Source organism: Mytilus galloprovincialis, chromosome 1 (genome assembly GCF_965363235.1).
Source record: "Mytilus galloprovincialis chromosome 1, xbMytGall1.hap1.1, whole genome shotgun sequence".
NCBI lineage: Eukaryota > Metazoa > Mollusca > Bivalvia > Mytilida > Mytilidae > Mytilus > Mytilus galloprovincialis.
In genome coordinates this window covers 126,221,975-126,236,154 of record NC_134838.1, presented here as the reverse complement: position 1 = coordinate 126,236,154, position 14,180 = coordinate 126,221,975, and the positions used below count along the sequence as shown (strand labels likewise).

Genomic DNA, 14,180 nt, shown 5'->3' with positions numbered 1-14,180 from the left:
GCCCGTAACAGAGTAGTGATCGAATTCGCGTTTCTTTACCGTCAGAATAAGTTACGTTATCGACAAACTTATTTCAGAAGTGACATACTTTAATTTTCTTCATCGACAAAATATTTCATGTCCAACGTGTAAGTTTTCATTGTTTAAGTCGAAGTTTTTTTTAACACAGTAACACATTTTTTATAATCAACCTCTGTCATTGGCATTTTCATTTTAACGGTAAAGGATCAAATACGGGATCTCCGAAATTTCTATCATTTGTTACGAGGAAATCATTATTCAATCGAACATATGTCTTTGTTCATGACACATATTATGAAATACAAAGGAGTTGAAATGGTCAAATACTTTCGACTGACTGACGGAAACAAAAATACATAATCTAGAATGTGTGTTCTGTCATAAACAATGGCTTCGTTGTGCGAATCGACGAGATCATGTTTCATGTAACTGATCTTAGCTGCAGAAACAGTTGGTGCGACCTCGATAAAATCTTTATCAATTTAATATAAGCGATAAATATTCATGACTACAATGATAATGAATTTATTGGAGTCACATCCACTGTTTCTACTGTAAACATGAACTCGTCGGTTAGTGCAATGAAGACACTTTTAAATATTGAGATTGTTGGTTTATTCTTTACACCTTCGAGGTATTAAAATTATTTCATCTTTACACCTTCTAGGTATTAAAATTATTTCAGTGTTTATTTAAAGTTAAATTTATTTTCAAATCTCTTCTGTTTAAAATTGTCGAAACTTCCGTTTAAGATTTCTGTGGTAAACTATCTATTCTATAATTAGGACCATTTTATAATAAATACCCTTTTGTACAAGAATACTTTCATTATAGAAGTATAGATCTGCTGGTTATAGATTTTTTTTTTATAACTTCATTATTGTGACGACGCGCTATGAAATTCAGATTAATTTATAAATGAAGTTGTATATAAATTTTTGGTCATAAACACAAATCTTTTAAACAGTTCGACGAGTGCGTCCAGTAGTCTGTGTACTGTAAGTTACTAAGCTTGGCCCGATTCATCTGTCATTTATGGAAACTAATTCACCACTTTCTGAGACATTCATTTTTATTTCACCATCAGACATGGAGCTACATTTGTAACTAAAAGAAAACTCTCAAATTAAAGAAATTTGACATGATATACTGAAACTTTCTTATAATCAATTAAACGACTGCTTTTCTTAGATATGTGATTTTTCATGGACAAATTTTTTCATTGTTAACGGACATTTTGAGATTTTTTATTGTAAAAAATGGTGTTTTTTAAAGAAATCAACATTCAAAATTTAGAACTTCATGAACATGTACAGGAAGCTGAATTATTGTAATCTATGTACTACTTAAAATTGTACTTCGATCTGTTGCGTCCTTAAAATGTTCTGACCTAAGATTTAATGTACGGAAATGTTTCGGTAAATTAAATTCAAATCCGAATTGACTGTTTATGACACACAAAAAGAGAAACCAGAATCTCTTGATGACCAAACGTATGTACACGTTGGGGCGATTTAGAGATTTTCAGAAGGAGTGAGATTCCATCCTTGTTGAAAGCCTTGTGGAGACCTCTAGAGTTTTTAATTCCCTCCGTTTTTCTCATGGATGGAGTGTGGTCTCTCTGTAAATTACCCCATATCTTTTCATTTTCCTATTTACCGAAGGTTCCATGTGAAAATTTCCATTGGATCATATCTGTTAAACTAAATGTACAAAACAGGCTCAAGAAAAGGCGAAATTTCTTTTTCAAACCCGAACTAGAAATCCATTTTTTTCTAATAAAGCACCTTACATTATCGTCAATGAGTTCAGGCATGTGAAAAATTATATAATCATACACAAGAAAGAAACCCTGAACAGGCTTTCAGCAATAATTTTACCTATTTAATATTAAGTAAATATTAACATGTACATGTATTTGATAAAGTACAGATATAACAAAGAAACTGCCCGGTATCCGACGTAAGAGTACACTTTTTACTGCACGCGTAGTCTGGTGCGTTCACTACGAGAACACTTGTACTCAACTACGCGTGAAGAATGAGTACAGAATCGTCCCATACAGGACATTTTCTATGTTATCCTAGTATATTATCCGACAGTTAAGAATAGAATCTGGTCAAATTTTGAAGTTGAAAATGTAGGAATTTTTTATTTTTGCCACGGACCATTTAATTTTCATGGAGGAAGGGGCCTGGTAGTTTTTAGAAAACAATATTCTGACCCTGATTTTAACTTAATACCAGTACAAATACCAGTCCTCCCTTTTGTGTATACATATGAGAAAACATTTCAAAATTATTGATTGAATTCAAATCCATCACACATACGGTACACATTGTAGTCCGAAACAATAAAGGACTTCATTTCTATCAAACACCTTTTTAATTGTTTACCAGTATATTTCTTTTAATTTTGGGTAAAATTATAAAGGAAATAATACCATCAAGACGTCCTTCCATAAATCTTTTTTTTCTGTTCTGACTTTGAAGAAATGACTACTTTTCGCCCAATCGAAATGGTGCATGGACATATTTTGTTTCATATTATAAGAATTATTTTCAATATTATCGGTATTAAACTTGATTATCGACACATGAAAGTTTGTCAGCATTGTCAATCTTTTTAACGTTAAAGTACCAATAGTTCGGTCACTACTCAATTAAGTTTGTCGATAACGTAGCTAATTTTGACGGTAAAGAAACATCAATTCGATCACTTCTCTGTTACGGGCTGTATATGGTTTCGATACCTATGAAATGTAAAAAAAATCAGATAAGGAAGACTAAGCCTTTGGTTAACAGCGTTCAACAGACAAAATGACAGTAAGAATTTGTTATGATCATCCTGGTGCTTATGGCATGGGTTTCAAATTACCAAACCTGAAGCAGAAAACTTGTACTCCTGCAATGATTGTCATACTATGCTTAAGTGGTATGTGGTAGAAATATCTATCAATCCAAGAAATAGAGTTTTGCTATTTAAAAGGTTTCCAATTTAGTTTCAAATAAAAAGAATATCAATGGGTAATAAACCATTAATCCTAGAAGTATACAACAGGACAACTTTAAAAGAATATAGGCATAGTATCATACAGGAGGGAAGATTGGAAGGATTGTTTCTATGACAAAAGTCACCTTTCCAATACTGATATTAAGTGATATAAAGTTTTCAAAAACTTTACCATTCAGGACTATTGGACCAGTTGTTCCTTCTAAACAGAAATCCTCTGTTATACAAAACACAGAAAATTGTGAAAATGGTATATAAACTGGGAGGTTGTAGATATATGTTTATATTTTGAATGTAGTTGCGGTGTCAAGGTGATGGTATATACACTGGGAGGTTGTAGATATATGTTTATATTTTGAATGTAGTTGCGGTGTCAAGGTGCAACAAAAATATTAAGTAGCCACAGTAGTTTACGTGTGTTTAAATCTTATAAATTTATTTAGAATAACATATAATGTGACTAAAAAATCTACAATAAGTAAAACATTGGTTTAAATGCCACCATATGATGTACTGTTGTAACTAAGTCAGGCTATCTGGAATATATATGTGTTATTTGTCTTTGAAGATTTTTTGTTTGTTATTCAGAGGAATAGGTTCTGGATGGTCTGTTGTGTTGTCCCATATGATTTTTGAAACTCATGCTATCCTCTTCATGTACACGTACATATGACTCAAAGGTTTTGGCTTCCTTCTTCCCTATCGACATTGCTTAAATTAACATGAAGGGTTTTCTGTATCTTCGATCACCTTTTTTTTGTTAATGTTAATTTGCCAATTAAAAGGTGTTAAGGATCACATATGCCAATTAAAAGTGGGGCGAAAGATACCAGAGGGACACTCAAACTCACAGATCTCAAGGAAATAAAATTTAATGAAAACACCAATTGAAATGCTCCTGCATATTTATGGAACCTAAATTGTGTTTATATATAGTGTGGAGTCATTTATTTTCGTGGTAAACATTTTCGCGGTTAAAGGAATTCTTGCATTTTCACAGGCACTTTACCTCGTGGTTTTGTCATAGTCTGTATACAAACCAATTGAGAATTTGTAAATCGTGGAACATTTAAATGCGTAGTTTAACTGCACATACGAAATAAACGGAAATTGGTATTCCACGAATAAAAATGAATCCACTGTAGACAACAAAAAATCGGATGTGTATCTTTTTAAACAAAAAAAGATTTACAATTTAAAAAAAAAGAAAAGTAAAAAAAGACCAAACTCTATACAGAAAATTCAAAACGGAATGAACTTTATAACATGACAAAATCAAAAGCTCAAACACATCTAATGAGTGGAAAACAATTGTCGTATTTCTGCCTTGGTTCACACATTTCCGTATGTAGAAAATGATGAATTGAACCTTGGTTTATGGCTAGCTAAACTTCTCACTTGTTTGATAGTCGAAATAAATTCAATTCTACAGTTGTAATGACAACAATGTGTGAGCAAACAACCTATTTATTCACCTATTTTTATTCGTTATGAGAAGATTTATTTGTGCATTTGAAAATCACCGTTTACAAATTGGTAGTTGTCAAAATTCTGTTTGTATTATGTGTGGAGTGAATGTTTGCCATTTGTGTTAGTAAGTAGTCAGCTGATTAACAGGTTGTCAACTAAATATTGTAGTTGAATATCGTATAGTTGTCGCTCATAATATATCTCCAATAGTGGCGTATTAAGGCAATAGTAGACAGTGGCTTACCGATGTTTAAATCGCATAAATTGATTAGGGGGATACTATGTTGAACATATATTTAATATGATTCAAAGCAAATGTGCTAGTATATCATCATTAACCATGTGATTCATTTGACAGTCAATTTTGAACCCCAAGTTAGGATTTGGGTTTCTAGCATACAGTAGTTTACCGATGTTCAAATCTCGTTAATTGAAGATACAAATAAAGGGCACAAATGGAAAATGTGGACAACGCTTGAACCAAAACAGAAAATAGATAACTGCATTGTACTCTATTTATGTAAATTGGTCTGATTAAATGCAAAGCAAAGTTGGGGATCAAAATCAGTTTTGCAAGCAGAACAACATACTAGATGTGCGCCATTTGACAGACTTTTAACGAATCTGATGTAGGGATTTAGTTTTTATGTAAAATTTTATGATTGGGTAGTTGCCAGTAGTAGTGTCCTGTGAAGGAAATTCGACAGATTTCATTGAATCCGTTACGAAATGCAATTATAATTGTATTCTTGACCATTCATCTTCATATTGATGCAAGTGAATAATGTTGCAACTGAGACCAGTGGTCAATATCTTCAAAATGAATGCAATTTTCGACTTGCGCACTCTTTAAGGTTGAACGGACTTATGTAAAACTATATCACAGTTAACATTTATTTATAAATCAAGCTATAAACAGGGAAAATATATTAGTGACCAGAGCGTGATGACTTTCATAGAGATCCCATATGGCGAAGCAATGATTATTGCAAAGTTCTGTATGTCTGAAATACTAATATTGACGTTAATATAGATTTAGCGTTTGTTTTATTTTCTGATTAGGGTTTCTTAAATTAAAATAGTATTATGTGATCAAGTGAACTTCATAAAGAGACAAAGCAATTCTTTATTTCATCGTCGGTCGACATGATTATCATTTGGGTTCAGTCTGTTGTTTTTTTTTTAAAAACATCAACAACTTTGTCTAACCTTCATAAAATTGTATTCTTTTTTGTGACATTTGAAATTATTGAGATATTTGGGTTAAGCTTAAACATTTGTTTTTTGGAGAACTTTTATGATTGCCTTCGATCAGTAGTTCTATGATTTTATGTTATTTGGGATGAGCGAAACACATCTCACAACTGTCTTTTATTATTTGCTAGATATAGTCTAGTTAATTATTGACAGTACCTTATACTATGATGACTTGTAAAACAATAGATAAATAGTATTTTATTCCTGTTGATTGAAGTTACAGTACAAAAGGTCTAGACAGTTCCGTATCCTATAACATCATTTACATTGTCAATTCATTTTATTGTGCTTACTATGACGAACATAAGAAGAAAGTGGATCTTACATTGTTCAATCTTGCACACTTTGGATTAATACAAACGTTAATGTTGCAGAGAAACGTCTCGCATGCAACTTCTTAATGATTAAATTACTGTAATTTTTCGATTTTTCAGGTTAGATTATGGTGTCTTCTATCGAATAACCTAACTCGAACCTTCGTAATAGGTGGTTACTGTTTACTTATTCATTCTATTTAATATTGCTTACTTGTGTCTTTATTTACAAACCTTTGACCTTTCTGATATGGAGCTGATATTTCGTACCTATGTGTACTGTATTGTTTTGTAAATGTTTCTGAATGAGTCTCTATACGGTGGAATTACTTTAATCTCAATCCGAACATTTGACCTCCACAATTACATGCATATAACGGTTAATTCTAAATTTCGTTAATTGAAACAATTGTTTTCTTGTCGCGGCGGTTATAAATGTTAGTTGCAGTAAATAAACCTATAGTTGTATATACTTGTGTAATGACTATTGGCATACCTTATGACGTGACTACTGGTCAACAACAATGATCACTTTTAACGTGTAAGCGTGTTGCAGGAGTTAAACACACACTTCCCTGTTGCTGTATCACATCATCTCAATTTGTTGAATGAAATAATAAAAAAAATCGTCGTATATTTTAAATTTAGAAATATTTGTGAGGAACGATTAAAGCGCATAATGCGACTGAGAGAATATCGCAACAATAAAAACTTGCATAAACAATCTGAATTCGTTACGCATACATGTGACAAAAGTATTCACAAAAAATACTGAATTCCGAGGAAAATTTAAAACGGAAAGTCCCTAAAACATAGAAAAACCGAAAGCTCACACATCAAACGAATTGATTACAACTGTCTTATTCCTGACTTGGTACAGGCAAACCTCTCACTTGTATGACAGTCTTATCAATTCCATAATATTGACAACTATGTGTGAACAAAACAAACAGAAAAAATAGATACAAATGTTGGGATTTTCATCAATTGCATAATTAAATTAATTTAACTTATCTCGCATTTTTATCTATTCTTCAAAAATTGCAACAACAAAAAACACGCAATAATTTCTGAATTTGTAGTATTCATCCAGTACTACTCGAAACCGAATGCATTCAAATTTGGTCAGCAGCTCAAAAGTGATGTGTTGAAACGTGATTTCCTTTCCAGACATGTCAAATACCAACCGTTGGCCGTTCCATCGGGGGAATATATTGTCTGTTACACTGTTTAGTCTTAATATTAACAGTCTTGCAATTGTAAAAAGAAGGTTTCTTGTTCCTTAATTATTTCTTTAATGTTACAAAGACTATAATACGAGTAATATAGTACGCTAATTACAACTACGCGTTCGTAGAATTGAAAAATGGGATTCTGAAAATGGTTGTAAATTTTCAACATTAAGAGCTGTCGGATGCATTTCTGCCACAAAACGGAAATTACATCTTGATCCCGAGCTTTACTTTTACGGAAACAAGATTAGATCGGTTGACATAGAAACAGTTTTGGTCTTATATTTGATTGACATTTCACCATTCTCCGCCTTTTCAAAATGTTAAGACAAAAAGTGTTTAAAAGCTTTAAATGTTTTAACTATCTCACGTGGAGCAAAATCGTATCACTGACTCGGTTGCAGTGTCTTTTCTATTGACCTTAGTGACAGAGCTACAACTATCTGATGCGTCCAGTTTTCTGTAGAAGCTAAGGCAATAATTCTGGCATTGTAGTTTATTCTTTTTACATTTCAAAATTTATTATATGTTCTGACTTGCTATTATTTCTTTAAGCAATACAAACTACCAAAATTTAAAAACCAGATAATTGCGTTACGTAATAAAGGTTTGAATATTCTTAATTAAAAAAAATAATATTCTATTTCTAAGTCTACCGGTATCCATGGAATAACAGTCATAGATCTAGAGGCAAAAATTGTCATGAGCTAAACAAAATCTAAATGTGAAATACCATATACCGTTAATAAATCTAATATTTAAGGTCTTTCCCCTACGTGAGGAAAGACCTTATTGTTTTTCTAATGTTTTTTTTTCTTCCAACATTTTTTTGACATGCCCTTTCCCCGTTTCTATTGAAGCCATCAAGACCAAATATTGACCATCGATAGATCTCATTATGACGTATTACCAGATGAGGCTGTGTTGGATTTCATCATCCCCTTTGAGAGTTATATCCCCTTGAAGCATTTTTTTATTTGCATTTTTCTTAAAAAGCATTAGAGATAGAATCTATAATACTAAAATTACGAGGTCCAATTTGTCAGCCGTCATCACGTAAAAACGACGAATCAAAGAATTCAACTTTATATATAACTAATATAGTACAAAGGTGTAGATTAAAAATGACACCACTCCAGGCCCTTTTGTTTTCCACGTAATTAATATTGCCAATAATTAAGAAGTTCCGGGTCGAGTCCGATACCGATACCAATAGTATATTCACCTGTTACCGATAACCTTATCTGTACGTTCCGCATCTGACAGGCGCACCACCAAACTGTGTATTCAGGATTAATATGCTATATAGTATTACACGGGTCATAATCACAGGGTTGACACTACTTAATTGTCAAATTGTTACCTATTGTAGTATTTTAATCAGTTAAACTTTCTAAGATAACAATACGAATCTAATACTAAAATTACGAGGTCCAATTTGTCAGCCGTCATCACGTAAAAACGACGAATCAAAGAATTCAACTTTATATATAACTAATATAGTACAAAGGTGTAGATTAAAAATTACACCACTCCAGGCCCTTTTGTTTTCCACGTAATTAATATTGACAATAATTAAGAAGTTCCGCAATAATTTCTGAATTTGTAGTATTCATCCAGTACTACTCGAAACCGAATGCATTCAAATTTGGTCAGCAGCTCAAAAGTGATGTGTTGAAACGTGATTTCCTTTCCAGACATGTCAAATACCAACCGTTGGCCGTTCCATCGGGGGAATATATTGTCTGTTACACTGTTTAGTCTTAATATTAACAGTCTTGCAATTGTAAAAAGAAGGTTTCTTGTTCCTTAATTATTTCTTTAATGTTACAAAGACTATAATACGAGTAATATAGTACGCTAATTACAACTACGCGTTCGTAGAATTGAAAAATGGGATTCTGAAAATGGTTGTAAATTTTCAACATTAAGAGCTGTCGGATGCATTTCTGCCACAAAACGGAAATTACATCTTGATCCCGAGCTTTACTTTTACGGAAACAAGATTAGATCGGTTGACATAGAAACAGTTTTGGTCTTATATTTGATTGACATTTCACCATTCTCCGCCTTTTCAAAATGTTAAGACAAAAAGTGTTTAAAAGCTTTAAATGTTTTAACTATCTCACGTGGAGCAAAATCGTATCACTGACTCGGTTGCAGTGTCTTTTCTATTGACCTTAGTGACAGAGCTACAACTATCTGATGCGTCCAGTTTTCTGTAGAAGCTAAGGCAATAATTCTGGCATTGTAGTTTATTCTTTTTACATTTCAAAATTTATTATATGTTCTGACTTGCTATTATTTCTTTAAGCAATACAAACTACCAAAATTTAAAAACCAGATAATTGCGTTACGTAATAAAGGTTTGAATATTCTTAATTAAAAAAAATAATATTCTATTTCTAAGTCTACCGGTATCCATGGAATAACAGTCATAGATCTAGAGGCAAAAATTGTCATGAGCTAAACAAAATCTAAATGTGAAATACCATATACCGTTAATAAATCTAATATTTAAGGTCTTTCCCCTACGTGAGGAAAGACCTTATTGTTTTTCTAATGTTTTTTTTTCTTCCAACATTTTTTTGACATGCCCTTTCCCCGTTTCTATTGAAGCCATCAAGACCAAATATTGACCATCGATAGATCTCATTATGACGTATTACCAGATGAGGCTGTGTTGGATTTCATCATCCCCTTTGAGAGTTATATCCCCTTGAAGCATTTTTTTATTTGCATTTTTCTTAAAAAGCATTAGAGATAGAATCTATAATACTAAAATTACGAGGTCCAATTTGTCAGCCGTCATCACGTAAAAACGACGAATCAAAGAATTCAACTTTATATATAACTAATATAGTACAAAGGTGTAGATTAAAAATGACACCACTCCAGGCCCTTTTGTTTTCCACGTAATTAATATTGCCAATAATTAAGAAGTTCCGGGTCGAGTCCGATACCGATACCAATAGTATATTCACCTGTTACCGATAACCTTATCTGTACGTTCCGCATCTGACAGGCGCACCACCAAACTGTGTATTCAGGATTAATATGCTATATAGTATTACACGGGTCATAATCACAGGGTTGACACTACTTAATTGTCAAATTGTTACCTATTGTAGTATTTTAATCAGTTAAACTTTCTAAGATAACAATACGAATCTAATACTAAAATTACGAGGTCCAATTTGTCAGCCGTCATCACGTAAAAACGACGAATCAAAGAATTCAACTTTATATATAACTAATATAGTACAAAGGTGTAGATTAAAAATTACACCACTCCAGGCCCTTTTGTTTTCCACGTAATTAATATTGACAATAATTAAGAAGTTCCGGGTCGAGTCCCATACCGATACTAATAGTATATTCACCTGTTACCGATAACCGTATCTGTACGTTCCGCATCTGACAGGCGCAGCACCAAACGGTGTATTCAGGATTAATATGCTATATAGTATTACACGGGTGATAATCACAGGGTTGACACTACTTAATTGTCAAATTGTTACGTATTGTAGTATTTTAATCAGATAGACTTTCTAAGATAACAATACGAATACTAAAAATCTGGACTAAAATAAGGCGTATAGGTACAGTTTTCAATTTGTTAGCGGGCATGACGTAAAACAGCCAATCAAAGAATTCAACTTTATTTATAACTAATATAGGACAATGCTGTTGATTAAAAAGTACTCCATTCCAGGACCTTTTGTTTTCCAAATAATTAATATTATCAATAATTGATAAGTTCCAGTTCGACGGGTTCAAACAGAAAGATTTGAAAGCAGAGAAAACTGTGTATCTTATAATCGGCATGACTTTAATACTAATACTAAAATAAGGCTTGCGCATAGTTATATACTTTAATTCAGTCACGGACCTGCGATATCACGGGTGTGTTCTAGTAGAATTGAAAATGGCAGCATGTACAGGAACAGATGGCAATGTTAATAAACATAAAAAAATAGTAGGTTATTTACCCTGATAAGAAGTTATTCCCCTTGAAAAATTATATACATTTTGGGAAAAATTATTTTTCGAGAACCGGAAGTCGTAGAGACTTGGGACCTTCACCAATATTCTTTAATTCATGTGACCTTTAATTTTCACCCAGGTCAAAGGTCACCGAGTGCAAAAAGAAATTACGCTGCAATTTCAAGCTTGCATATTAAGAAAACTATAAGAGTTTGCTGCACTCATTCTGTGTATAAAATGTCCCTCTCGACGAGCTCTACATTTTATACATTAAGCTAAAAAATGTCCGACGTTACAACAACATAATTCTTAAAACTATAGTAACAAGTGTATATCTTTTAAAAGGTAACATATATCAACCTACTATAAACTGCAAAGATGATCAGTAATTCAAGACCTCCAATTTGAGGTCAATGTCAGGCCATGATGAAATTTAACCTTGACCTTCAAAGTGTAGTATGACCTTGACCTTGTCACATTTGAAAGGTAAAATAGTCCTGAGTTGATTGGTGGTAGTCCCATGTCTCTACCACTTCCGGTTCTCAAGTTTGTTATTGCATCATATATTTGATGATTCGTTGTGACCTTGATGAACCTTGGAAGTGTCGAAATCTTTTTCTACAATGTTGCCCTTAACTGCAGATCATTTATCATTTAACATATTTGAGATATCTGCTGTCGTTTTAGAGATAATGCAGTTTGAAATTTTGCGAGCAGAGGCATGTATTTCTGAATCAACAACAGATTACCACCTAAAATGTTTTAGAAATTGAAGAGGGTAACATAGTTATATGTTTGAACAAATACCGAAAACATTCCATGAAGAAAAACCCCAAAAAATCAATTTGAAATATTCATGTTTTGCATTGACTTTGTAAGTTCAATAAGTTCTATTTATATAATTGATATTGCGTCATTTTTGGCACTTTGCAAAATGGGGTCATATGATACATCAAATTGAAGGTCTTAATGAGCTCTACTCAAAAATGAAAATTTCAAACCCCTTTTTCATCCCAGTGGGCAGGGTGGGGTCATTTAGTGCAAAACTTCAAACTTCTCAAATTGTTAGGTTGTCGCATATCAAATAAAAGTCCATAAAGCGTACATTTCGAATATCAAATTGACGTCCCCAAAAAATGGGTTGGGTGGGGTCATTGAGTGCAAAACAAAACATTCTTTGAAGGTAAGGTTGTTGTATATCAAATGAAAGGTCATAACATGTACATTTCAAATATCAAATTCCTGTCCTCCAAAAATGAGTTGTATGGGGTTATAAGTTACAAAAACTAATTTTTCTAGAACATGGCATTGTTGCATATCAAATGAAAGATCATCAAGTCTTAAATAGTACATATATCATACTTCCGATCTCGAAAATGTAGGCCGATGGGGTCATTAAGTGTAAAAAGCGAAAGGTTTCAGAAGGTATGCTTGTCGTATATCAAATGAAAGGTCGTATAAAGTACATCACTTTTACAGGAAAGACCTTTCAATAAATGGAAAAAATACATGGAGTAATAGGAAAAAATAAATTACATGAAATAAATCAAAATATGTACGCGAACCTTTAAATAGTGTTATACACAGGAAAATCAGTGTGTTATGTCTAGATGCCTTATCGCTCACACTATAATAAAACACTGTTTGGTTGACTTGTAAAATTTTAAATATTGTTGTGGGCCATAAAAACTATCAACATTTTGCAAATGATTATTTTGTTCTGAAGAGTATGATATTGTTTTGATTACATGATTTGCTCACAAAGTATTCTACAATAGTCATAATGAAAATTCAAATGTAAATGTTTTGTCAGAGTTTATGCAACGTGGCAAATTATTTCATGAATGAGTTGGAAACCCGGCAAGGGATGAACAAAAACTTGCTTCTGCAAATAACAGATCTAACATTGTTTTGCTGTTATTTAAACGAATTAGATAGTCCCAATCTGAGTATTTATTAAAGTCACGAGACACCACCTGCCTACTGGTCATACATCTTTATTATTGACCAATTAGGTATGACCAGATCGAGTTCATTTTTTCCATTGTCGTATAAAATGATTTACAAAGAGTTATGTTCGACTAACTAGAAATTTTCCAATTTGAAACCTGGGGCTTGCCAAGGCTTTTTGACATTAAGATTTAACTGTCGAGAGTGGAAAAATATCGTATTATAGGATATATATAGGTTGAATCTGTTTCTCTAATACTTTAAAACGATATTTAGAAAAAAAATATCATTTTTGTTCGGAGGTGTCTGCAGACAGATGTGACCTGAGGACAACAAGAACATTTGACGTTACAATTGAATCATGACCAGTTAATAACTTAAATCAAACGACCCACATGTTGATTTATAAATATGAATAATTAATAGACCTCTTTGGAAAGTACAAATCGGTTAGAATTAGAAAAATATATAATATAATATTTGTATAAGGTAAAATAATAGTTTTATACGTTGGTCGGTTATTTCCTTTTTTGTAATGAAATAGTACAGGACTTTATGATAACATTTGTCTTGTTTTGCAGAGCCAGAAAGAGTTGAAGAGACAAGAGGAATATCAAGCTCACCGACGGGAAAGAAAACAAGTTAGAAGATCGGCCGGCGAAATAACAAAAGAACTTAAACAAAAACCAAAATATTGGATGGGGAAAAGGGTAAAATAAAAGGATGAAAAGTTACCTTGTTTATGTTTAAAAAATTCAGGTTGTTTTAGTCTTGACTTCATTAAAAGAAATTAGTATTGACGGTAGTATTGAAGACATATACATCAAAACGTCTTAATATTGAGTGATAGAGCATTGTGAATTAATTAAGCAGATCTGCCTTTGAAGTTCTAAATAAACAAAATGAATGTTAACATAAGATAAAGGTTTTTCAGTGT

The 14,180-nt window shown here is 32.4% G+C and overlaps 1 protein-coding gene across 1 annotated transcript in view; it reads left to right on the top strand.

Moving 5' to 3' along the window:
* LOC143057928 (nucleolar protein 10-like) overlaps window positions 1-13,977 on the top strand; it is a 52,438-nt gene extending 38,461 nt beyond the window's left edge. The window contains exon 18 of the mRNA XM_076231386.1: window positions 13,825-13,977. Within this exon, the coding sequence (XP_076087501.1) occupies window positions 13,825-13,962 (138 nt within the window). The 3' untranslated portion in view covers window positions 13,963-13,977. The remainder of the gene's footprint in view (window positions 1-13,824) is intronic.
* Window positions 13,978-14,180: the final 203 nt, after the last annotated feature.